The 27,266-nt window shown below is 35.0% G+C and overlaps 1 protein-coding gene across 3 annotated transcripts in view; it reads right to left on the minus strand.

The window, feature by feature from the left end:
• Positions 1–27,266, minus strand: part of PICALM (phosphatidylinositol binding clathrin assembly protein) — a 146,476-nt gene that overhangs the window by 70,756 nt on the left and 48,454 nt on the right. For all 3 annotated transcript variants that reach the window (XM_089914170.1, XM_022594026.3, XM_022594029.3), the window contains exons 5-12: positions 19,761–19,854; positions 16,154–16,265; positions 14,450–14,556; positions 12,114–12,155; positions 8,916–9,001; positions 6,910–7,033; positions 6,501–6,637; positions 4,208–4,311 (exon numbers count right to left, since the gene is read on the minus strand). In XM_089914170.1, coding sequence (XP_089770296.1) covers positions 4,208–4,311; positions 6,501–6,637; positions 6,910–7,033; positions 8,916–9,001; positions 12,114–12,155; positions 14,450–14,556; positions 16,154–16,265; positions 19,761–19,854 — 806 coding nt within the window. The remainder of the gene's footprint in view (positions 1–4,207; positions 4,312–6,500; positions 6,638–6,909; positions 7,034–8,915; positions 9,002–12,113; positions 12,156–14,449; positions 14,557–16,153; positions 16,266–19,760; positions 19,855–27,266) is intronic.

Below are 27,266 nucleotides of genomic sequence, written 5' to 3' on the forward strand. Positions count from 1 at the left end.
GGTCCTTACTTAAGAATACAGTATTAAGCACTGTATTTTACTCTAAGACTGTATGATAAAACAATAAGGAAGCAATGGCCTAAGGATCAGCTTCTGCAAAACAATATAGGCACACTTTATCCTTAAAGTCAATAAATTCAAAGCTAGTGTTCCACAAATCCTGCAACTGCAACTTTAAAAAGAAAAATATCAAGATAATATTGAGGTCATTGTATGAAGTCCTACAAACATATCAAAACTCACTGATGTACTATTCTAACTCAAATGATCATGTTAAACATCTTTCCCACCCCTCCACTTCTCAATAAATGGAACAATGGGGGAAGAGAGTCAGAAAAAATAATTCAGAAATAAAAAGCAGAAAATAGTCAAAAACAAGATTCATTTTTTTGTACTAAAATAAAAATGTAATGATGACCGCTCTAACTCCTTCTTGTATAAGAAAGGATTTGCGTTAAGTTTAGAGTTGACCAGTTTGGTTGAAAGTACTACTTTTAAATATTTGATAGAGGCATGGAGTTTTTAAAGTACATCATACTTTGTTGGACAAGTAACACAAAACTTCTCTCTGGTTTTCCATGCAAAAGAAGTCATGAGAGAAGTCATTCAAAAAGAGTACACATATTTCTACAACAGATCTATTAGGTTCATGAGAAAAGACATGTTTGGAAAAAGTTACTAGTTATCTGCTATTCTATTGATTGACACTTTTTACCTAAGCACTTAATATCAATCATTTCCTATTATATGAAACATCCTAAAGAAGAGTATGCAGAAATGCATAAGTGAATCTGTATATTTAGATCAGTCAGACAATAAGAAAAACCAGCTCTTAACCTACCTTCACAAAACACTACTACTATGGGTAGCAGATTAACATCATTTAGATTAGATGATGATTTTTAAATCTAAATGTTAGTCTACTATCCCATAAATGATTAATTCAAATTCATTAAAGATAAAAAAATAGTAATAATGTTCCAGCTATTCCAACTTAAACTGTACTTATCAGACTGGCAACTCTAAAATTCCTTATACTTTTAATAAACACTTTTTTCCATTATTTTTATCATTATTCACTTGTAAGTTTAATTTTATGTTACATTAGAGTCATAGAAAAATAATGCAAAAAATTGAAACAAAAATAGTACCAGTCATATTACAGTCTTGAGGTAAATATTTGATATCTACATTTATTCACAGAAAATTGAGTGTTTTCATAGTGTCATGTGTCTCATGCCAGCTGAGACTAAAACAAAGTCAACTTCAGAAAGGGTCATTCTTTTTTACCTGAATTAAATTTTGAAATCTTGCTTAAAATATACAACAGTATACTTAACCTGGTAATACTGTATATTTTTAGATTTGCTGTAACTCAAAGTTTTCAAGGTGATGAAAACTGATATCTCAAGATATTAGTATTCAACACCAAGTGCTTGTTTAGATGCCAGACCATTTCTTGAAAAAACAAAGGCTCACTAATAATGCAATGAGAGAAACAGGAGAGCTTGTGTTCTCTCTCTTCAATGTTCATTTTTAGGTGGAATCGTAAAATGCCTCTCACATTAAACATATGAACTTTACCTCCTCTTAACTCTAATCACTAACCTAGCTGTGATTGGGAATACACATCGTTTCTGTGGTGCATATAAGAACTAAATTAAATACCAAATCTGTTGTTAACATCCATTTTTAGCAAATGAGAGCAAGGAAAGCATAGAATAAGATTTTAGAATTATCAAAAAAAAAAGCATACCTTTGTTTTGTCACATACTATAAAAGCATGATGTAAAATGCTACATATTTCAAATGTTCAGGTAAATGGTTAACGTCAAAAAAAATGCCTTTTAGAATTTACTGTTATGATCAAAGCTTTTTATATGTAAGATTTATTTATCTTAGTAACTTTAATTTTAAAAATAAAGTAAAAAGTCTTAATCTGAATGTCATGGGTATGAACAATACAATGACTAAATTAGTAAGTATTCAAAGTTCTTGGCTTAAAATACTCTTCCACTATCCAATTATGCAGAAGTCAAAACTCTGAAATTATCACCAACTCAGAAGCCAAATATCTTTATATGAAATAAAAGACAAGATTTCATTCTTCTTAAATTGAGGGGTTTATATAAGATCACTGTCCTTTCCTCGTATATAATTGTAAGCTTTTGGAAAAATAGTAGTCAGTTGCTACTGCCTCTGCTCTCAACTATACTTGATAATACTTTTTTTTTTAAACAGTTTAACAGTGTCACTTGGACACAGCAAGCCTAATGTTAAAATATGGGGGAAATTTTGATGAAAATAGTACATAAACCAAAATAACCTAAACTAGAAAAGGAAATCATGATTAAATGTACTCCCACACTGTATTCACACACAAATTGCCATGGAATATTTCTTCTAACAGAATATAAAACAATTTTTACAGGCTGAAATTACTTAAAATTATTCTCCCACAGTAACAGTCTATCTGCCTTCATATATGAGCTCAATAATTCCAAGCAGAAACTTTGTCATTGTTAGAATTAATTGTATATGGTATCCAGACAAAATAATTTCACAGTTCAGTTTCATTGAAATGTTATATTGGTCCTCATTAAGCCTTCTGTAAAATTTTTCATCTATCTAAAAATACAACTTTTCAGCCTTAATTTTAGAAAAACTGGTTTGTTTTTTTAAAAGGTGAGCAAGCTAAAACTGCTTAAACAGTCATGTTAATCCTACTAATGTTTCCTAAAGCAATTCACAATAAGCAGGAAATAAGCATGTAAATTTTGGCAGATTAAAAATCCTAAAATTGTAATGACTGTTAGGATATTAAGAAACTGCTTTCTTAACCTTAATTTGCTGTCTACAGATCATTCAGATAAATAATTCTAAAATATTTACTGACTTTAAAACTAGCTTGTCGTTTTTAGAAATTACTCCCAGATCCTAAGATTTAGCTAAATTAAACTAGCTTTCAAAATCAATTAGTTATAAAAATCAAGTTATGGCTCACAAAATTAGTCTAAAAATCTAGTACTTTAGTGTTTCACTATTCCTGTTCCCTGTCCTGTCTTGAACCACAAATAACCTGCCCCCCAAAAAAGAAAATGTCTAATCATTCAACAAATATTTACAAAGTACATGTTATATATCAATAAGTGTTCTAGGCATCGGGGATATATCACTCAACAAAATATTTTAGAGCTCTTCCCTTCACATAGTTTACATTCTATTATATAAAATATAGTCTTAAGAAATAACTATTAAAAAACCCCCCAAAAGTTATTAACTCAAATCATTGAAATAAAGATGAAAAAGTCGAATACACCATAAAAACTCACTAGAACAATGAATCCTGCTATGAGAAGTAAGCTAGTCAATTTCGATTTTACATGTGAGCCAACATAAATGTTAAGGTAGCTTGCCATTCTCTAACGGTTCTCTAGACAGTGTCCTTTCTCAGAGTATCTTTCCCTCCCAAATAATTTTTCAGTGTTTATAAAATAATATTGATACTTACATATAAAAACAAACAGAAGTACCAAAACCAAACAAAGGAAATGATTTGAAAACATACTAAATGTCTAAGCAAAACTGCTTAAAAACTGACATGGACTAGGCTCATTCCTTCAAAGATGCCAGGTCATGATCATAATATGGTCACCTTAAGATCAAAGAACTACTCAAGGTCAGCAAACTTTCCTGTTGGTACTAGGGGAAAAATTCTTTGAATACCAAAATCTTACAGGTCTGAATTAAATCAACATTTTAAATACAAGTAGCATAAAGTTTGTCATGACATTCCTGCAGAGAAGATAGTGCACTGCCTGATAACACCATCCGAATTTTATTAGAACTTTTATTAGATGAGTTTTCCCCTCTGCAAGTAAATTTTTTTTATATACCAAAGGTAAGAAAACCATTACACATTTTTGGGTAACAGAACAGAAATTCAACATTGAAAGAATGATTTCACAACTAAACATACATTTGGTCCTTTTTCATCTTCATTAAACTTCATTTCATAATTTAATTGAACATACATTCCAAAATTGCATTTATAAATGAATGGAAATGTCTTCAAGGGGCAAAACAACTTCACTGTCATATTAATATTTTTCAAGTACTCATGTATCAAGTGTAAGGCAAGTAAACCCCACAGAATGGGGAAGGGAGATGCCTATACAACATACAAAGTAAGTTCATTAATGCTTACCTCCCCATGTACTTGCTACCTGAGAAGCAGCTGACATAGGAAGTACAGATGGGTGAAAAGTTGGCTGTTGCAAATCAAGCAGATCATTTGGTAGCTTTGATGTGCTAGGAAGATATTTTGAAAAGATGATTTATTTATTAGATAAACTTTGCTACATTAGCCACTCCCCTCATCCACCCCAGTAAATAAAAACATTAAAAAGAAAAGTGAAAAAAAAGTCCCAATAATATAAATCTCCAAAGGAAAAACAGGTGCAACAAGATAACAGCTGCATACCCCTCATGTAACAGCATATTTCTAAGGAGGCCTGGAAAATTATTCAAGTACCATATCTTAAGTTTACATAAGATTCAAATAATAATAGCCCTTCTGGAAAGAATCAATGACTTCCCCAGGAAAAAACTAATTTCTTTATTGAAAAGAACCTAGAACCTAAACAACATAATTTTAAAATATGAAACGTCATGGCAATTAATTTTTTTAAAAGAAATTTGTTTTCTTACTCTTAATCTTCAAAAAAACTTCAATTACATTTGCAACACTAATACCCCTACAAAGTAAAATACCTGTTAACCTTACCTTTATTGCTTCAAATATCAAACAACATATCAACAATACATGGAAAAACTTATACATGCATATATGATATAAATTTATAACGAAGCCACCCCATTACATAACTGTAGGGGAGTACTACTTACGTAATATATTTCGTGTTACGTGATTAAGGAACAACACAAAAAAAGATCCCAGTTTCCATGAATTGAGGCATTATGTATATCTCAGCATAGATTCTTTTTAACTTACACTTATTCAAAAAAGTTTTGAAGACATATCTTTCAAATGTAAAACGTAGTTTTATAAGTAGATAAATCAAAATACAAATGCATTTAGTGCTTTGGGGAAAGATACAGAATATGCAATAAGCATTCTGTAATAGGCTGTAGGTTTGTCCTCAATTACTGTTAAAAAGGTGAAAATGTTGAGGGTATTAAGTGAAATAAAAAGATTAGTTCTTTATCTAATAATTTGTTTCATCCTCAAACCGTCAACATTCTTTTCCATTTACCCCCATCCCCCCACCCTACTAAGACAGACTTCTTTTTAAGGTCCCTAAGTGAAAAACTTGACACTTAATGGTTCAGTGTTATTGGGGACTAAGGAAGGTATTATACAAAAACCAAAACAAACAAAAAGATAAAGCTGAAAGAGAAACACATAGCTAAATTCAACATCTACTAAGACTTCAGAGAGCAGGTAGTAGCTGAGTTAGTAAAAGTTACACTGAGCTGTGACGGGAGTCGGTAGGTGGAAGGGAAGACCGTTTAAGGATGAGTTAATATAAACAGCAACAACAACAAAATCAAAGAAACACAAGCAAACAAAACACCCCATCACTCTCTATGTAGCATTTACCATGCACTAAGCACTGTGTTAAACCCTATACTAGTGATCCTGTGACCCTGGCAGAAATGAAAATTCTTGGGCCTTACCCTGCAGGTGGGGCTCAGAAACCTGTGGTTTAATAAACCCTCCAGGTGATTCTAATGTTAAGTAAAGACCGAGAACCACTGACTTATACCATACATTATCTTGCTTGGAAACTGAGGTTTAAAAACAAAAAAAGATTAAGAAATAAATAAACCAGGATTCAAACCAGAATCTGAATTTCAAATTTCTCTAAACCACTCTGAGGTAAAACATAGGAGGAATTTAGAAAAATCCAGTTATTCCAATTTGCCTGGAAATATAATATTCCTATTGTTAAGCAGCTTGAAGTTGGGCTGGTAGGCTTCAATACCACAGAAATCTGGCAACTAAACTCTTATTGTGTTCCAGATTACTGAGTTTGAGTTTAACACCAGGGACTAGAAATGAAAAACATTTAACATCCAGTGAAAGGATATCCTGAAATACATACATATCCAAGAGTTATATACAGGGTCTTGAACCATCAGACACTTCACAAATGTGTTTAACTATAGTTAATTTTTTTACAATGAAACGTTTGCCCAGAGATAACCCACCACCTTTCCAACTGGTATACCACCACCTTTCCAATTGGTATAAGTCTATCATTTAGCCATATCCCATTTCTTAAATATTTGAAATATAAAGTCTTTCACTTTATATTTAGCTATTATACCACGACCACCATTTATCACTACCTCCTTTGTGTGAATTTATGATTACAAAATCATGTATCAAACTAAACCTGAAAAGCTCTGCAAAATTTCTGTTAGAAGTCTTTAAGCCTAAGTATTCAAAGGTAATCATTAACCACTCCACCTACCTGTTAGAAGAACTAGGGGTAGAAAATATGTCAATGGCTGGTGCAGTCACTATACCCCCTGCTGAGGTGGACACAGGAGAGGCTGCAGTTGTTAAAGAGGTATGAGGTTTCTTTGCAAGTTCTTTTAGGCGCTGTTCCTGTTGAGAAAGAGAGCTACCATAAGGAATCCAGAAACCAGATTTGTTTGTATGGCCTCTGAAAAAAAAAAGCATTTTCTAATTTTGTTTTGATAGCAGAAAGGTATTCTCTGTTTTGCCAGTCATTCAATGTCAGGATGAAAAATTAGACTACTGAATGTCACCCCATTTGTACAAATATTTATTAAATACTGTTAGTCTGTACAGAAGTCCCAGTTACTTTATGAACTCCTATACTCGTTTTTCCAAATAAAGAGAATGCACACACCTACCTTTAAAGCTTTTAAACGAGCCTGTTCTTCCTCTAATGCTGCCTGCTTTTCCCTTTCATCCACTTTGGTAAGAGACAGGCCTGTGCTTGCCAGGGAAGAGACTGCATTGGAAAGTGTTGTTGCCCTTGGATAATCAGACAAAGGTAATTTGGTTTTTTGCCAAACATTTATTTCACTGGTTATGAAATGGTCTAGCAAGCTAGCCATGGATAGGCACCATAATTATGAACTAAACTTATGGAGTCAAAACCCATACTTCAGATGAAATATTCTACCCACTGACCTAGAGGATTATTAGAAATTAGTTGATCTACACATACATTCATTTATTTTTTTAAAGTAAGTATTAGACTTTGCAAAGGGTTCACAGTAAAGGTGAGGGACATTGCCTCTTCCAAGGCCCAAGGTAGGGAACCAATGCAATTAGAGAAGAGCTCACATACTTCTAGGAAAACCCTGATGTGTAAAAAGTACTGAATTTCTCATAGAAAATGATCTTCTGCTAATTTACAGCCTGGGTTTGGCAGTACTACTACAGAATACTAAAACATAAGTACCAGCAATAAATAATGTATGTCTAGGTATGTTTCCCTTATAATAACACCCAAAGATGTCATTCCCAGAGGACCCACAGGTTCTCTCAAAGGAAGATCAGTTTCATTCCAGTCACTGGTCCATCTGGCTCCCCCTTTCTGTCTGCTACCCTTTTGCCAAGCTAGAATTTCCTTTTCAAACATATTATATATGCACAATACATCATCCCTTACTGGTGGATTCACAGCAAACCACCTCATTTCTCTTATATCAAAACCTTATCCAGATCATAAACCCCAACATTTAATTCCCCAATGTTATTAATCCTAGGCAAAATAAACATGTGTGGTAAAGAATTCTAACAGGAAACTACTCCTCAGTGACTGCTACTAATTTTCCTTTTCTCACACACCAAACACCATTAATTTCTACTCTAAGCACACAAGTGAAAAAACTAAGTTTTATGTAAAATCAATTTTATAAATGAGCCAATATAAAGATATAACTCAGAAGACAAAGGAAGAGTAATACTGCTGTGAAGAAATACAAGAAACCCAGAAAATTTTATGTTAAAAACCATATGAGGTAAATCGATGTACCTGAGCTACCTGGCTATATTTTTCATTACTTTCTCAAATAATCGGGCCTTATAACTTGGCTTATACTTCTAAAAACCTACTAGAAAATTCAAAGAACAAATCTGCAATTAAAAAGCATTAAAATCCAGTAATGACATTTTCCTTTACAAATTACTTAAATTTTGTTGCTAAAAAAAAAAGTTCTGAAACAACAATCGAAAAGAAGAAGAGTTCTCATCATACTTCATACAAATTTCTTTTTCATACTGCTAAAAGGAAATCTTCATAAGAAAATGTGAGAATTACTCAAGTTACTAACCAACACAAAAATCACGTTACAAGGTCAATAAGCGATGATGTATATTACTTTCAATTTGCTGGTCTTGGTCTTGGAAATCAGCTAAAAGTCTAATAGAATGATTAAAATATGTCCACAGTCAACCCCATAAACTGGCATTAGAGAAAGATGATGAAATCTTATGTCAGACATCCTAGGTTTGAGTCTCATAATTACTACTGCATACTTCACAGGGCTATTGTGAGGGTTAGTCAAATCTGTAAAAAAGGCATCTTGTAATTATAATACACCATATGAACCTATGCATTTCATCTTTAAGAGAAATACTGACACTATGAACACCATTCTAAACCACGTAGTTTTCACTGCCATCATCTTAACAGATGCTGACATTTACTGAAAATTAGGAACTATCCCCAAAACTTACATGTGTTAATCCTTAACAGCAACTCTCTGAGGTTGATACTATTATTAAACCGACTTACAAATGGTTAAATCAAGATAAAGAGAAGTTCAATAACTTGGAACTTCAGCTAGACTCATCTACTTTCTCAGAAACATCACTACTGTTCTTTGCCCCACAAAGAATAATGTACCTGCTTGCAGCTGTAGAATCTTTGATTTTCTTTCCTTCCAAGGAAGCTAAATGTTGCTCCAAAGCATCAAGAAGACTGCTGGGGGCCTAAAATTGTACAAATATTATGACTTTCTTTCGTCAAAATAAATCAAGTATCGTCTAACACAGGAGAGCAATAAAAATAAATAGGTATATTCCTCATGATCTAACTAACAGTGTAGTTTCAGCCACCTAAGAATGACACTATTATTTTTATTACATAAGCATGACCTGGTAAGGAGTATTAACAAACATAAAGATATAAAAACTAAGACTATGTGAACATGAAACATTAAGAGAATCTTAGAATTTTCTATATTTAACTTATTTAAATTTTAAATAGAAACACAACCCTAAAAATCAGACATACTGTTGAGCATGGTCCTGGTACTTAATAACTACTCACTGAGTAACTGAAAATGTCCAAACACTATTTCTGAATAGTTATTGACAAATGAAACTGAAGACTAACATCAAGGAAACACAAACTGAAATCACAGTGAGATATAACTTCTTACCCACTAGAATGGTTAAAGTTAGACTAGTAATATCAAATGTTGATGAAGATATAAAACAAATGCAACTGTCATACAATGCTGGTGGGAGTACATCCACCTTGAAAAAAGCTATGGTTTCTTAAAAAAAATAAAGTTAAATATACAATTACCTTAATTACCCAATTCTATTCCTAGCTATTTATTCAAGAGAGAGACAAATGTTATCTCCACAAGACTTGTTCAAGAATGTTTTAAGCAGCTTTAGTTATGACAGTTAAAAAACTGCAAATAATCCAAAAATTTCCATATTTTCCAATTTAGAAAACAGATAAACAAAATTGTGTAAATTGACATGATGGAATACTATTCAGCAATTAAAAAGAATTAATCAATGGTATATTCAACAATATGGACAGATCTCAAAACATTATGATGAGCAAAAGAAGCCAGATATGAAAATAGTTGCATGATTCCATTTATATTAAATTCAAAATCTGATACAAATTATTCTATTAGAATTCAAAATAGTTATTTGTGTGGAGCGGATTAGGGAGTGACTGGAGGGGGACAGGAGGATTGGGGTGATGCAACTGATTTATATCTTTAATGGGGTGTTGATTACACAAGTGTTAATGGTTATCAATCCTCATTCAAATAGATATTTACCTCAATTTTTTTTAAAGACTAGCTTTAAACCTTCAGTCTATATATCAAATCTCACTTAATATGAACAGTTAATTACTTTCAAAAGGAAATCTTTTCTGTGAGTTGAAAAGGAATTTTTCACTGTTTTTAAGTGAAGCAAATACATCAGTGGCATTCACTTACATCAAATATTCTTTAGGATTTCAGATAGAGTTTCTCAATTACAGGGATCCAAAAGCAGTTGCAAGAGACAATACTAGCCAACTTCTCTGCCAATTATGACCTGAACAATTTCCTTCATCCTGTATTTTCTCTCTACATATCAAGACCTTAGCACAAGAAAGATATGGTAGAAAACATTGACTTCTTTGTTGATCTGAGAACACATGTGCACTCCCTCAACCCCAATAAATCAGCAGGCCAACTACTGTCCCAAGAGCTATTGTTAACAATAGCGGTTAACATTTAAAAAGCTCCTGTAACACCACAGGCACTGTGCAAGCTACCTTATATGTAATCACTGACTCTATGAGAAAGACACTACTACATATCCATTCTACAAATAAACAACCTGAAACTGAAAATTAAGCAACTTGTCCCAGATCACATATCTGATACATAGCAGGAGCTAACATAGTGTGCAAGGTTTGTCTGATCTGAAAGCCTAGATACTAACTACTATGCTACAGAATCCTAAATTAAAACTGTGGTCATTTAAAGTGTGCTTTATTTTTTTCTGAAGGGTTTAAGCTGTGCTTACAAATATTAAACTACCTAGTTATGATAATTAATAAACTATTTCCCAAATCCCTTCTAAATGTATCTGGCTGTTCTTTAAAAGTCAAACCCACATTACAAAGAGTGAAGGAAATGTGATGCTTCACATCCTAAAAAGAGCAATTTATAACAAACAAAAAAAGAATAAATAATCTCAAATCTCCTCTCTTGTGTTTAACTACCATCTTCCCTTAAGTGTAAAAAGCTTTGTTTTAATTCACTTGAAAATTTTCTGAATCATTCAGAGATGATCAATGAAGAGGGAGGGAAGGAGGAGGGTCAGAGGCTGGCCAACCCTACCCAATCACAATACCATGAATATTAAAGTACAGACACATAATAACAGTCTGGCCTGAGGCTGGTGCTTTTTAAACAAAGATAGGTGAAGCTGACATGACAAATGGGGTAATGGCTTATCTGAAACTGCCAAATTAGCTTATACTACTATTGTTCAAACAATGACTCTTCTCACTTTTAGCCTACAGTAATGTGCTTAATCTTAATGACATCAATTATCTCATGTGGGCATATACAGAAATTTTTTATTTACATACAATCCATAACTAAATCTAGTGCATACTCTTAGCCTGGTGATCAAAGGGATGAATCAGAACGAGTACAGAGAAAAACAGTAAGAACCTTGATACATAAGGATAGTTTATGCCAGGTACTTTCATTCTTAATACTCAGTACACAAACACCAGAAAAGGCCAGAACTTCAGGTTTAAAGTTTCCTTCCCAGAAATTTTTAGAAGATAATGATGATAAAAATAATATTGTAATAGCTAACATTGAGTACTTAATGCTCTAAATGTTTTTTAGGTATTAACTCATTTAATCCTCCAAACTACCTAATGAAATGGGTATTGTAATATCTGCATTTTAGAGATGAAACTGAAGCATAGAGAGAACTTCTCCAAATCACAGGGCCAGCTAGTGGAACAGCCAGGACTCAAACTTAGACAAAGCCTGCTCTCTCAACCCAACATCATGTTCTGAGGTTTATCCCATTTAATATATTTACCTGAGCCAAAGAGCCAAAGTGGAAGGTTTAAAACAGGAAAAATAAATCCTGTATAAGATAATTTTATACTGTAATAATGTTAGAACAATTGTCAGCAATATATCAAAATGTTAAAATCTGTCAAGAAAAATTACACTGATCTCCTTGACAGCAGGGGCTGCATATTATTCATCTTTGTACGCTTCATACCTAGCAGAATATAGCAGGCAGTGATTGGTATTATAACAATACTTACCTGTGAAAGGTCTGGTATATCACCTCTGTCAATTCCAACTTGCTGTAAGAAGAAGAAGCATTGTATTTAATAGATAAAATTACAATAGGGTGTTTTATAAGTAAAATTTAGAAAATGACATTTATGACTAGTACTATGAGCAATATTTTAGAAAGAATTCTTTAAAATTAGAAGAATATTTAATCCCCACAGATATCATTCAGTACTTCCAAGGACTCAGATGTCTGATGGCTCTACAAGTTCTAACAGGAGGGGAACAGGAGTTGGAAATTCAACAAGGCTATTAAGTTACCATCTCCACATCTTCTAAACACCTATATAAACCACCTTGTCACAATCTGAAAAATCCATCACTTCTATGACAAAAACATTACACCAAGAATGAGAAAGGCTGACCATGAACAAGTCCCCTGGGGCATAAGAAGAAGTTAAGGAACAAACCTAATGACAATGACTCTCTCTCCATATAGTATGCTTTCCCTGGCAATCACCACAGATAACAATTTTTAAAACCTATGTTCACTCAAGCAGGTCAGGTTTTATACAAATACCAAGTGATATTTAACCAGGATATAACTGTCACCACAAAGCAATCCCCATACACTTTCATGATGTTCAGGTACTAGGTAATTTCTAGCAAAAAAGATAAGAACCATTTCTATTTATTACAACACCCAAATTTAAAAATTCTTTTCCCTCCCATGACTATATGACTATATTTCGTTTTCTAATCATTCTCTCTTCCTTTTCTCAACCTCTCAAGGGCCAGTCCCAGAATGACAGCAGTAGAAAATTTGATAAAATAATTCATACTAAGATCTTAAGAGCTCATCACTAATTGATATATTTGTCCTCTTCAAACACATTTGAAAAGGTTACTTGCGTCTTTTTTCATTTTTAAGTATCATTTTGACTTTATTTTTATTTATTTTGGTTGCGCTGTGTCTTCGTTGCTGCGCGTGGGCTTTCTCTAATTGCGGGCGGCGAGGGCTACCCTTCGTTGCAGTGTGCGGGCTTCTCATTGCAGTGGCTTCTCTTGTTGCAGAGCATGGGCTCTAGGCACGCAGGCTCAGTAGTAGTGGCTCACGGGCTCTAGAGCACAGGCTCAATAGTTGTGGCGCACGGGCTTAGTTGCTCCACAGCATGTGGGATCTTCCCAGACCAGGGATCAAACCCATGTCCCCTGCATTGGCAGGCATACTCTTAACCACTGCGTCACCAGGGAAGTCCCAGTTATTTGTGTCTTTACTCCAAGAACTAAGGTCTCATAATGAAATTGCTAGCCCAAAGACCGCCTCATGAAAGAAAAGAAGCCAAAGGGAAAAGCCAACAAACTAAAACTTTATTTAAGGAATTTGCTAGAATCATAGCATAAACACTACCTTTTTCTGGTTTTAGTATGTGACTGACCCTAAAGAAATGGGGGAAAAAAAACACTGATTTCTCCTTGAGAGATACTTTAAATCCAAAATAAATTTCAGTACACTTCATAAAATACCTGATTAACACCACAAAGCTATTTTCTTCAAAGGTCTCGTCATCCTTTTCTATCCTATTCCATCTGCTACAGAATAAAACATCACTATGGTAATAGAGCTAGAATCACCAACTTGCTAGTTTCAGATTAACTACTTTGATATTATTAATCAGTTATATAGTCTATTCATCTTCTAGAATTATCCTAGCAAGACACCTCTGGTGGTAATGCATAGAGGGCAGAGAAAGGGAAAACAAACAAAAACACTTCAAGTGCCACCTCTGTGCAAGCAAGATAATGCCCACAAGCATTACCACAACTACCTTCTGTGACAGTCTCAGAAAATTATTTTTTAAACCGATTTGTAAAATTAGATTATCCTATAACCTACGTTCATGGTTTTCATAATCAATGACAAACAATAAATGCACTATATTCACTTCTGAAGGGAACAAAACATTTTGAACAATGTGGCTCCAGCTGCAACTCTCGCTGGAGAAAAGAGACTTGCACTAACATAGAATATTCTCTACCATATTGAATAGAATAAATCTTCTACAATACATGGCCAATTCCAAACATAAAAGTCACTGCCACCTACCTGATTTTATAGAGAAATAAACAATTTAAAAATAGATTACCTTTCAGTATTCAATACTGAATTAAATATACAGGAAATTTTTTATTCAATATTATATTCATACCATAGCACAGAATTCAATATTGCATAGTGATATAATTGAATATATACCTTACTATACTTGACACTTCTTTCACTTGGATATAGACTGATTTCTTTGAAATGCACACTTAAAGACAAAAGAGCAACTTAAGAGATAGTCACTTAAAGACAGTTTACCTCTGCAACTTTGAGAAACTCTGAGATTCTTGTCATCCTAGTCAGGAACTTCTTATAGATGTCAAGACCTTCTTTGCACTGGTTCTTTTTCATATCGAAATATTTTTCTGCAAAAAGTAGATGTAAATATACTTTTATTCACTTCAAAATATAACAATCAAAAAGGAAAAAGATTTAAAACAGCTCTAAAGAGATTATATTGATGTCTCAGAGAACACATTCACCCTACAGAAAAAATAGTGTTAAATTAAAATAGAGATGCTGTTATATTAAAAATTAAGAAATTATGACTTTACTCATATTACTAGTATGTTCTACAATATTTCTTCCCTCACAATTCCCTAAATATATACTTGCATGTTAATACAGATCACATTTGACTCCATTTAAAACAGTGCTAACATCTATTTCCAAATATTCTTACTAATGATAAGGAAAGATGGGGGCTTCCCTGGTGGCGCAGTGGTTAAGAATCCGCCTGCCAATGCAGGAGACATGGGTTCAATCCCTGGTCCAGGTAAATCCCACATGCCACAGAGCAACTAAGCCCGTGAGCCACAAGTACTGAAGCCCGCGCTCTAGGGCCCACGAGCCACAACTACTGAGCCCATGTGCCACAACTACTGAAACCCGTGCTCCTAGAGTCCATGCTCCTCAACAAGAGAAGGCACTGCAACAAGAAGCCTGCGCACTGCAATGAAGAGTAGCCCCCGCTCACTGCAACTAGAGAAAGTCTGCACGCAGCAACAAACACCCAACACAGCCAAAAATAAATTAATTAATTAAAAAAAAAAGAAAGAAAGAAAGATGGCAACTTTTCCACGTCCAAATGTCACTTGGAAAGCTAATCTAACTTAGTATATAAACAGCAGTAAAGAGCTTAATTTATACCAATCACAGGGTGGGAGACTATGCCTTCCAAAACTTTGTAGAAAAGAAAACTTTCCATTTTTCACTTGTTAAAAAAAACAACAACCTTATTTCCCTATCTCCATAGATTAAAGCATCCCTGAATGAGTCTGTGTTAAGCCAGCCTATGAAAAACAAATTTAAATAAATTCTAAAAAAAAAAAAGTACTGAAAAGGGAGAACAATTACATTGGAGTATTTGACATCTGACACTTGATACTTTGGCACACTTGGCAGACTGTTAATTGTCTACTCCAACCAAATCCCATTTAAAAAACTAGCATCTCTAGGCGAAATTAACTGCATTCCATATATACTGAATACACAGTAAAGGACCACATTCCTGAAATGCCTCAAAAGTAAAAAGCATCCTTAAAAATGCGTGTTTAATTATTTTAAAATAATTAGCAATCTGAAAATTAAGTTTAGAAAAAAATACCAATTTTACAGTTAAAGTTCATTTTGGAGTAAATTGTGAGGAAATGATTTTCCTGAGACAGAAAATTCCAACTTAATTTTTATGAAATTTTTGTATTTCTAAAAATAATAAAACTGATAGAAAAAAAGATATATCTAAAAAATACAAAATTCATCTAGCTGAACATTCTAGTTGTATAAGTATTTAATCACTTAGCATATGTAGTCAGATATAAAATTCTTTTCTCCGAATTGTTACAATGAATGACTATATCTCAGTGGATTTTTAGGCAGCTTTAAGTAACAACTTAGACAATATTATTTACTATATGACACAAGATAAGAAATAAAATGTTATTAAACTATAGAAATACTTACCCAGCAGGTTAATAATTCCTTCATTGTACGCAGCAAACAGTCTAATGGCATCTTTGAACAGGAGCATGAAGGCAGCATTTATTACCCCATTTGTAAGTTCATTGCTATTAACCTGGAAAAACAAAAAGAAAGATTAGCTAATGTTTTGTTTTAAAATGACAATTAGTTCCTTCAAATTAAAATACAATGAATTCAAACATTTAGGTGTATGAGAGGAAGACATTTATCTCTAGCAATCAGTTATAGCCATATAGTGCAAAAATCTTGATCAAAGAGTTCAGATTTATTTAAAAGCTACAAACACAAATCCTACAACATTCAATTTAGTTCAGAAATAAGTCATTGAGAACAAAAGTACCCTTTAACTCTTGAAATTCTTAGGCTACATCTCAAAAGTCTTTTAAGTTCAATTCAACATTAAATACTTCTAACCGCAAAATAAAGCCCATTTCTAGGTAGAAGTTCACTCTGAGTCATGAAGAATTTACTGAATATTTATAAATCAAAAAATATTTATTAAATGGCTACTACAATCACCAAGGCACTGAGTTAAGCTAGGCAGAATATATATATATATATTTTTTTTTTTTTGCGGTACGCGGGCCTCTCACTGTTGTGGCCTCTCCCGTTGCGGAGCACAGGCCCAGCGGCCACGGCTCACGGGCCCAGCCGCTCCGTGGCATGCGGAATCCTCCTGGACCAGGGCACGAACCCGTGTCCCCTGCATCGGCAGGCGGACTCTCAACCACTGCACCACCAGGGAGGCCCCAGAATATATATTTTTTAAAAATATAACTTTTCCCAATATTACAAACAAGCTCACCTTCAAAATGGTTATAATAATATTTCTACCTCACACAGTTACTGGGAGAATTAAATGATATACTGAGTGTAAACAGCCTGATGCAGTACTTTACAAATAAATGATCAATATTTATTATTATTAGGGAATTATGCTTTAACAAAAAAAGCACTTGTTTACCAAGAAATACAAGAAACACCTTTAGTTTTATCTTAAAGAAAGAATCAAAAGGATAAACCAAATTTATCTTAAATTCCTTTTTAGATATCTAAGTACATGATAGTTACCTTGTTAGGTATAGAAAAATATAAGCACAAAACTGAATGGTAAGCAACCAACTGGTAAATATTTGCAGAATATCTGACAAGGTTGACTTCCATCATAGAGAGAATTCTATAAGACAATTCACAAAATAAAAAATACATACAGCTAATAACATGTGAAAAGAAGTTCAACTTCACTGATCAAGTAAATTAAAATAATCAAATTAAATTACTGAACTATCCTTTCTTGAGCACCAGACTAGCAGGTATCAAGATAATCAAAATCAAGGTATTATTCTATACAGATAAGGATGAAGAAAAACAGGCACCTTTTGACAAGTGACTAGCTCAACCCTTTTGCAGTGTTAAGTTGGCAATATTTAAAATTTAAATTTCTTAAAAATTGGGCTTCCCTGGTGGCGCAGTGGTTGAGAGTCCGCCTGCTGATGCAGGGGACACGGGTTCGTGCCCCGGTCCAGGAAGATCCCACATGCCGCGGAGTGGCTGGGCCCGTGAGCCATGGCCACTGATCCTGCGCATCCGGAGCCTGTGCTCCGCAACGGGAGAGGCCACAACAGTGAGAGGCCCGCGTACCGCAAAAAAAAAAAAAAAATTTCTTAAAAATTTAAATGCTGGGACTTCCCTGGTGGCGCAGTGGTTAAGAATCTACCTGCCAATGCAGGGGACATGGGTTTGATCCCTGGTCCAGGAAGATCCCACATGCCGCAGAGCAACTAAGCCCATGTGCCACAACTACTGAGCCTGCGTTCTACAGCCCACGAGCCACAACTACTGAGCCCGGGCACCACAACTACTGAACCTGTGAGCTGCAACTACTGAGGCCACACTCGGCAACTACTGAAGCACGCACACCTAGAGACAGTGCTCTGCAACAAGAGAAGCCCGTGCACCACGACGAAGAGTAGCCCCGGCTCGCCCCAACTACAGAAAGCCCCCGCGCAGCAATAAAGACCCAATGCAGCCAAAATAAATAAAGTTAGTATTCCTTAAAAAAAAAAATTTAAATGTTTATGTCCTTGAACCACCAAATTCTTTTTCTAGGCATTAACCCTATAGAAATAGGTTTATAAATGTGTAGATACACTATTATCTAACACACACAGAGTACGTAGTGTCCCTCCCACTTGTTTTTTTTCTCCATTTATTTTCTGAATTAAAAAACCAAAATACCCTAAATATTTATCAACAGGAGGATCATATAAGTTGTTACACACAATGCAGTATAATAGACACTGAAAAGAATATACAATTTTATAAAGGTACCCACAATAAATTAAGTGAAAAAAAAAATTCATGGTTGGACCCTTTCTCTATAAAAACCAAAATAAAGCTCAGTAGTTACATTAATCCCCTGTCATGTAGACTAGGGGCCAGCAAACTTTTTTGTAAAGGTCCTGATCGTGAGTATTTTAGACTTGCAGGCCATATGGTCTCTGTCACAACTACTCAATCCCGTTATTACATCAAAAAAAGCAGCCACAGACAACATGTAACCAACGAGCCTGTTCTAAAAACACAATTGTGGACACTGAAAAATAAACTTCATCTACTTTTCACCTGTTAAAAATATTTTTTTTATTATTTGCAACTATTTAAAAATGTAAAAATATTCTTTTTATTATTTGCAACCATTTAAAAATGTTCTCAGTTCACAAGCCTATAAAAAAATACTAGTTTGAGAACCTGTTCTAGTCTATAAAGCACCTTCAGGATTCATTTATTGAATGTTTACTGAACACTATCTATGTGCCACACACTACTGACAATGGGGACACAGCAGGGAAAAAGAAGACCTGGTCCCTGCCCTCCAGAAGCTTAAGACTACCAATTAATAGCATACCATTAAAGGAAAATCAATTTCAGCATAAAACTGTCACAGTTCCAATCAGTAACTTGCACTTATAAGCTCTAAAATACAATGCCTTTAAGCTAGATGAACCAAAAAAGAAAAGACTTGTAAATGCTAACACCTAACATATTACAAACAAATGACAAAGCTGGCAATTTGGTTCAAGTAACAGTCATTAAAACAAAAATTCCAGGGAACACAACATCCTTGGGCAATAGCTATATAACATGTTGTTACAAGTATATTTGAACTTCCCTTTATTTCTCAATAACTGTCATGCTTTGAGTTCTACAATGCAGACAAAAAGTGAAATATTAAGTTAGCTCATCATAAAGAAAATCTTTATACATTTTTAATATCTAAAAACCATTATCAAAAGAAAGTAGATTTTTACATCAATCTCTTCATCTCTCCATCACTTTCTTTAGCCTGTATACCCTATAATTTGGGGGTTAGAGAAGCACCACCAAAGAAATCAGAGTAAATCTAAAACAATTATAAAAACGGAAAGTAATCTGGTTTGGGACCACATTTATAGAAAATCCTTAGGCAAATAGGATGTTAGTGTGAAAAAATTAGTCTATGATAACTTGAGAATAAAAACTCTGACCAATTAAAATGATATAATTTTTAAAATCTCAAATTATAAAAGCATTTATGCAATCAACTTACATTAAAATCAAGAAGGGCATCCATTTGATTTTGAATAATTGGTACAGTTTTTAGGAGTTTTTCTGTGTTCATTGTTCTCATAACTCCATCAGCCCTGTTTAAAAAAAAAAAATTGAGTTTGTTATTAAATCTACATTTTGAACTCCCATCTGGTTCTCTATTTAAACAGAGAACAAGGTGCTACAAAACATCGCATGTTTTTATCACTTTTTTTTTTTTTTTTTGCAGTACGCGGGCCTCTCACTGCTGTGGCCTCTCCCGTTGCAGAGCACAGGCTCCGGACGCGCAGGCTCAGAGGCCACGGCTCACGGGCCCAGCCACTCCGCGGCATGTGGGATCTTCCTGGACCGGGACACGAACCCGTGTCCCCTGCATCGGCAGGCGGACTCTCAACCACTGCGCCACCAGGTAAGCTCCATCGCATGTTTTTAAGTCATTATTGAACCTGAAACCTCAAGTATCAATAGAAATCATATAGAAAAAACAAAAACAGGAAACACCGTTATGTCCAATATCAAGGTGCTCGTTTATAACTAAAAAGAAGATGTAAAGTATGAGACATAAAAATAAAAGCTTGCATTATATAGCCAAGTTTATACTATACTTTTTACATGAGAAAATAGTCTGATCCTCACACCACTCATATGTGTGTAAAGGGCAGTTTTACAGATTTTTTTTTAAATTATAAATTTAAAAAAATCATTTCCCTCAAATCACTAAATAGGACACAATGGAGTCTGCAGTTGAACACAAGTCTTGCTGAGCACCACTTTACTTAAGGTACTTTATTTGTGACTCAAATCAAAATAAAATTATTTTATTATAAAATAAAGGACAATTTTACCAAGTCATTCTAATCTGGCCATTAAAATAAGTGATAATTAAGAGGAATGGTTTTTAATAAAATGTTCTGTTAAATATTTCCAAAAAGATTTCTTTAAATATTTCTTTAGATATTTCTAAAAATAGAAAAATATCAGCAGTACCAAATAAACTAGAATTTTACAAAACTGACAACAAAAACACTATATAAGAGGTACTGGGGTTAAGGTGCAGAACTAACACTAAGTGTTTATTATATATCAGGCTCCATATTAAGGGCCTGATGTATGTTTTTCAAATCCTCACAAAAATCCTCTGGACAGTCTTGTCCCACTTTATAGACATGAAATTTTAGGTTCAGGGAGGTTATGACTATCTAAGTTCAGAAAATAAATTCATTTTAGGGTCAGTATGTAAACCCAGGTGTATGAGACTCCAAAACAGTGCTTTCCATAACCTTTTGGCAGAGGAACAAGACCCTTTCAAAAAATATACAGGCTTTCCCTAATTTACAAATGATCCATACTTATAAACAGCTGTTCTACCCTAAGCTACCCCTTCAACCACAACTCCAGATACCAGAAAAACAATTAAGCTATGAAAAGCAAAAACAGTGCTTTGCAGGACAAAACAAGAGTTTAAAGAACAAACACTGGACTGCCTTACATAGGCAGCTATTGACCAGCTTTAGTCCAACAACTCTCCCACATAAGATGTGTTAACCCACCAACACCTATATCCTCTCAGGTATTAAACTACATTGACTGGAGTTTGGGATAAGGACACCACTCCCTCTTTGTAACCCTTTCTTTATTCTCATACACATCACACTCTCGTTTTATCAGTCACCGTTAGTCCCCTTTTAGTTCTTCCTCCCTCTCCTTGCTGAAGTAATTTTTGATCTCCTGGTCACTTCCCCTCCATCACAGAAGACTTGAATACTGGCTCAGTTTTTCTCAGTTAACTTCAACATCTTAACATGCACAACCAATCCAACATCTTGATCGCAAAATCCCTTAACCACAATCCCTATTCCCATAGTCAGATCCTAACCTTAACTGCCCATCCCCCAAGAAACAACATTATCCCTACTCCCACTCCTACTCCCTTACCCCCAACTTAAGAAAAAGGCAAAATTCAGACACCTTATCCTGACAATAACCTTTTAACTTTCCAGCTGCCTTGGTCAAGTGTCCCATGGCAAAAACTATTTGACTTTATCATAAACTTCAATGCATCAACCCCACCACTACCCACATTGATCCCTTTTCATTTTTCCTTCTTTAATCTAGCTTATAATTCCACAGATTATTATTATTATCACTCCCTTGCTAATACCCTAACTCTCTTACACCTCTCATTCCCTTGCGGTCACCTGGCAAATTCACAATCCTGGGTGAACACACATTTATCTTCTCCATGCCTGTACACATGCAGCTGAGTGCTAGTAAAGAAAACTGGGTAAACTGGTTAAACTACAAATTCTTGATCATCAGCCTCAAATGGGGACTCAGCATTGCCAGCAGTCCTCTTAGCCTCTCTAGTGAATCCCTCCCCTGAGTACTTTCAAACCACCTTCTCCCACCTGTCCTTCTCCACCCCTCCCCCACATCCAACACACAAACTCTCAGCTCATAACTCTCAAAATATTTCATTCAGAAATAGAAAATGACAAAAAGAGATTGTCTGATTATCTTGCCACCAAAACTATATTTATCTGATCTGCTCATATTACAATGGAGGAAGTCTATTTCTTTCTATCAAATGTAAATATCAATCACACTTGTCCTTTGGATCCCACTCTGTCACAATCTTTGGTTATCCTCTTTCTCTTTAACACAGCAGTGTCCAATAGAACTATCTGCAATGGTAGAAATGTTCTACACCTACACCGTTCAGTATGGTAGCCACTAGCCACACGAGGCTACTGAAATGTGGTTGATGGAACTGAGGAAATGAATTTTTAATTTTATTTCAGGTGAATTTAAACAGCCACACGTGGCAAACAGCTACCATATTGGACAGTGCAGATCATTAATCTCTTTTAGACTATATCATTCCCATGAACATGCAAGCGAAGTCTATCACACTTTAAAGATTACCACACTTTAAACACAAACACACACACACTTGCACTAACCCCACATTCCCATTCAGCTACCACTTCTATTGCATAGACAAGCACACTTCTTAAAAGAATTGCCACTTCCTTTTCATTCATTATTCAATTCACTCCAGTAAAGATCCACTCTTGCCTCTCCATGTTGCCTCTCCAATGGGTACTTGTCTAACATTACCTGACTAGACTTCTCAGCATCATTCAAAAGTTTCCCTCATTCTTGTAATACTCTGTCTTAGCATCCCCTATATCCCCCACTCCTTGTTTTCTTCCTACTTCACTATCACTTTTTTAGTCTCTTTCATTGACTCCTCATCCTCTACTCATTCTCTAAAATAAATGCTGTGTATCTCAAGATGTTTCTAGGCCCTCTCCTCTCATTCTGTATTTATTCCCTAGGATACTGTCATTCCCAAGGCAGAAATTACCAAACTGCCACTGATATATTTATATTCCCAGACTAGAAATCTCAAAGTTCCTAGTTAGTATTGTTGAATTGCCTAATTGATACTTTAACTTATAAAAATTACACGCATCTAAAAACTAGTATTTCAAAAACGAAATCCTTAATTTTTAATCACTATACCCTACCCTACCATTCCCAAAAACCTTCCCAGTAAAAGGTATCTCCCCAGTGACTTAGGCCAGAAACTATGGGGATGTTTTTTTATTCTTCCCTCTCTCACTAGCAACATCATTTCATCCCAGAGAACTTTAAATTTTTCAATTAAGAAAAATCCTAAGTTATCACATGCTTACATCAGACTTCAAAAAACTCAACTCACAAACCCAAATGCTTAAATATGATTCAGAGCAAATGTATGACAATTCATACTCTATGTAGAAAACAAGCTTTTATTACTTCTTAAATAGATTATAATTCAGATACTTGCTTCCCAAATATAAGAGCAATGAATTAAAGGATGATCATCCATATCCTTACTCACAGACAATACCTCTATTACTCTTTCTTTTGCTTGTTATGTAACAATGTCTTGTTACTTTGAACCGTACTAATTTAGAATTCAAGATAATTAAACATGGTAAGTTAACATCATCAAAAAATGGAATGTTAAACAAACAGAAAATGAAGGGACCAATCTTTAACACAACTAACTAAAAAGATAAATCTACAGGCAATTTACTGGATCCATTTTTCATAGAACCGTTTAATGTACTATTTAGAAACACCTAGTCATCTTTTCAAAAACTATTACATATTTACTATGTTTAGATACTGTGGAAAGTCCTGAAGATATGAATCTGAGTAAGACTATATTGTCTTCATGGATGGACAATCTCATATAAAATCTAACAGAAACAAGGCTTCCTCAAAAAAATGATGTTTGAGTGAATTCTTGAAGAATGGCTAAGAATTTGCCAGAATAATGAATAAGGGGCTAGATAAAAGAAGTATATTTAAGTGAAAAGTCATTTAACCATACAAGGGTAATAATTCATTGTGATTTTGAATATCCTATATTTCTATTAAAAATTACAGTTATCTCCACCTCAATTTCTAAATACCAAGATATATGCTAAATGAATTAAAGATTTAAATATAAAATACTGGATCCATAAAAATATCCAATGAAAACATAAATAGCTAGTTGATCACTTTGGGGTAGAAAACCCCGCTCCAAGTTTGCTTAAAAAACAACAGCCATAAAAATAAAGATAATGGGCTTCCCTGGTGGCGCAGTGGTTGAGAGTCTGCCTGCCGATGCAGGGGACACGGGTTCATGCCCTGGTCCAGGAAGGTCCCACATGCCGCGGAGCGGCTGGGCCCGTGAGCCATGGCCGCTGAGCCTGCGCGTCCGGAGCCTGTGCTCCACAACGGGAGAGGTCACAACAGTGAGAGGCCCGCGTACCGCAAAAATAAATAAATAAATAAAATAAAGATAACTATTTTTAACACATAAGATTTTTTTTAAGTTTCAATACTGCTAAAATAAAACCAGGAGCAATATTTGTAACCTGTGACAGTTTATTTTCCCAATAAAACCAAAAGCTTATTTGTTACTTTGCCATGTGCTATAAGCATTACATAAAATATATCATTTAATTCTCATAACAATCCTAATAGATAAGTGCTATTAACATCACCACTCTACAGATGAAAATATATTTACAGATGAAATAACTTGGAGCATAAGTCAAGGCTTCCCAGTTGTGCCACAGCAGACTACTGTGGTACAATTGGATTATATGTATGCCAACACATTAATGCCTAACCCTTCAGCCTCAAACAGTCTTTTCCATGTAACTAACCCACTGTCCTGTACAAATAACATAAGTTTGTGTAGCATGATGCCGAAATAGTTAGCAAACTGATGGATATGTAAAAAAAAGATACTTGTTCTTAGGAAATAGACATTGAAGTATTAAGAGCTATACAATGTAAAAAGGCATGAGGGGGGCTTCCCTGGTGGCGCAGTGGTTGGGAGTCCGCCTGCCGATGCAGGGCACACGGGTTCGTGACCCGGTCCGGGAGGATCCCACGTGCCGCGGAGCGGCTGGGCCCGTGAGCCATGGCTGCTGAGCCTGCGTCCGGGGCCTGTGCTCCGCAATGGGAGAGGCCGTGGCAGTGAGAGGTCCGCGTACATCAAAAAAAAAAAAAAGGCATGAGGTATGTAATCCACTTTCAAATGGATCAAAAAGAGAAGTATACAAACACACATACACAAAGAATGATTAAACAAATGTGACAAAATGTTAAAGCCTGGTAAATCTGACTAAAGTGTATAGGAGTTATCTGTATTATCCTTGCAGCATTTCAGGAAGTGAAATTATTTCAAAATAAAATTATTTTTTAAAACTTAAGCTGGGGGCTTCCCTGGTGGCGCAGTGGTTGAGAGTCCGCCTGCCGATGCAGGGGACATGGGTTCATGCCCCAGTCCGGGAAGATCCCACATGCCGCGGAGCGGCTGGGCCCGTGAGCCATGGCCACTGAGTCTGCGCGTCCGGAGCGTGTGCTCCGCAACGGGAGAGGCCACAACAGTGAGAGGCCCGCGCACCGCAAAAAAAAAAAAAACTTAAGCTGGCTGAAGTATCCTACTAAAATCTTTCATATAACTGGAGTGAAGCTAGAAATCAAACCTAAATTTATCTGACAAAACAGCCAGTTAGTCTTAAGACAACAGAAAAGAATTGTAAAAGCCCAACAGAGAAGTGGGCAAAGGACACTGAAAAGCAATTAACAAAGCATGAATGGCATTTTTAAAAAGAGAGAAAGAGGCTCAATATCACCATTTAAAAATTAGTTGATCAACCAACATAAAATGAACACCTAATGAGATACATTTTCATGATGAGGGAAGAAAACAGAGGAAGAGGTATTTATAACTGTAATTAACTCAGTAATCTGGTACCACTTTTATCCAGGGCAACTTAATATTTTCTAATAAATGGTAAATGTCTATAACGTTTGACTTGTCAATTCTAAGAATTTATTCTACAGGAAACTTCACTTAATGCAACCAGAGAGGACAGACAGAAGAATTACAATCCTGCAGCCTGCAGAATGAAAACCACAATCACAGAAAGACAGACAAAATGAAAAGGCAGAAGACTATGTCCCACATGAAGGAACAAGATAAAACCCCAGAAAAACAACTAAATGAAGTGGAGATAGGCAACCTTCCAGAAAAAGAATTCAGAATAATGATAGTGAAGATGATCCAGGACCTCAGAAAAAGAATGAAGGCAAAGATCGAGAAAATGCAAGAAATGTTTAACAAAGACCTAGAAGAATTAAAGAGCAAATGAACAGAGATGAACAATAAAATAACTGAAATGAAAAACACACTGGAAGGAATCAACAGTAGAATAACTGAGGCAGAAGAAAGGATAAGTGACCTGGAAGACAGAATGGTGGAAATCACCGCTACAGAACAGAATAAAGAAAAAGGAATGAAAAGAAATGAAGACAGCCTAAGAGACTGCTGGGACAACATTAAACGCACCAACATTCACATTATAGGAGTCCCAGAAGGAGAGAGAGAGAAAGGACCCGAGAAAACATTTGAAGAGATTATAGACAAAAACGTCCTTAACATGGGAAATAGGCACCCAAGTCCAGGGAGCACAGAGAGTTCCAGGCAGGATAAACCCAAGCAGAAACATGCCGAGATACGTTATAATCAAACTGACAAAATTAAAGACAAAGAAAAATTATTAAAAGCAGCAAGGGAAAAATGACAACATACAAGGGAACTCCCATAAGATTAACAGCTGATTTCTCAGCAGAAACTCTGCAAGCCAGAAGGGAGTGGCACGACATATTTAAAGTGATGGAAGGGAAGAACCTACAACCAAGAATACTCTACCCAGCAATGATCTCATTCAGATTCAACGGAGAAATCAAAAGCTTTACAAACAAGCAAAAGCTAAGAGAATTCAGCACCACCAAACCAGCTCTACAACAAATGCTAAAGGAACTTCTCTAAGTGGGAAACACAAGAGAAGAAAACGACCTACAAAAACAAACCCAAAACAAGAAAATGGTAATAGAGACATATATATCGATAATTACCTTAAATGTGAATGGATTAAATGCTCCAGCC

Source organism: Delphinapterus leucas, chromosome 7 (genome assembly GCF_059928025.1).
Source record: "Delphinapterus leucas isolate spDelLeu-1000000601 "Yukka" chromosome 7, BTC_Dleu_Yukka2, whole genome shotgun sequence".
In the NCBI taxonomy this organism is placed as follows: Eukaryota; Metazoa; Chordata; class Mammalia; order Artiodactyla; family Monodontidae; genus Delphinapterus; species Delphinapterus leucas.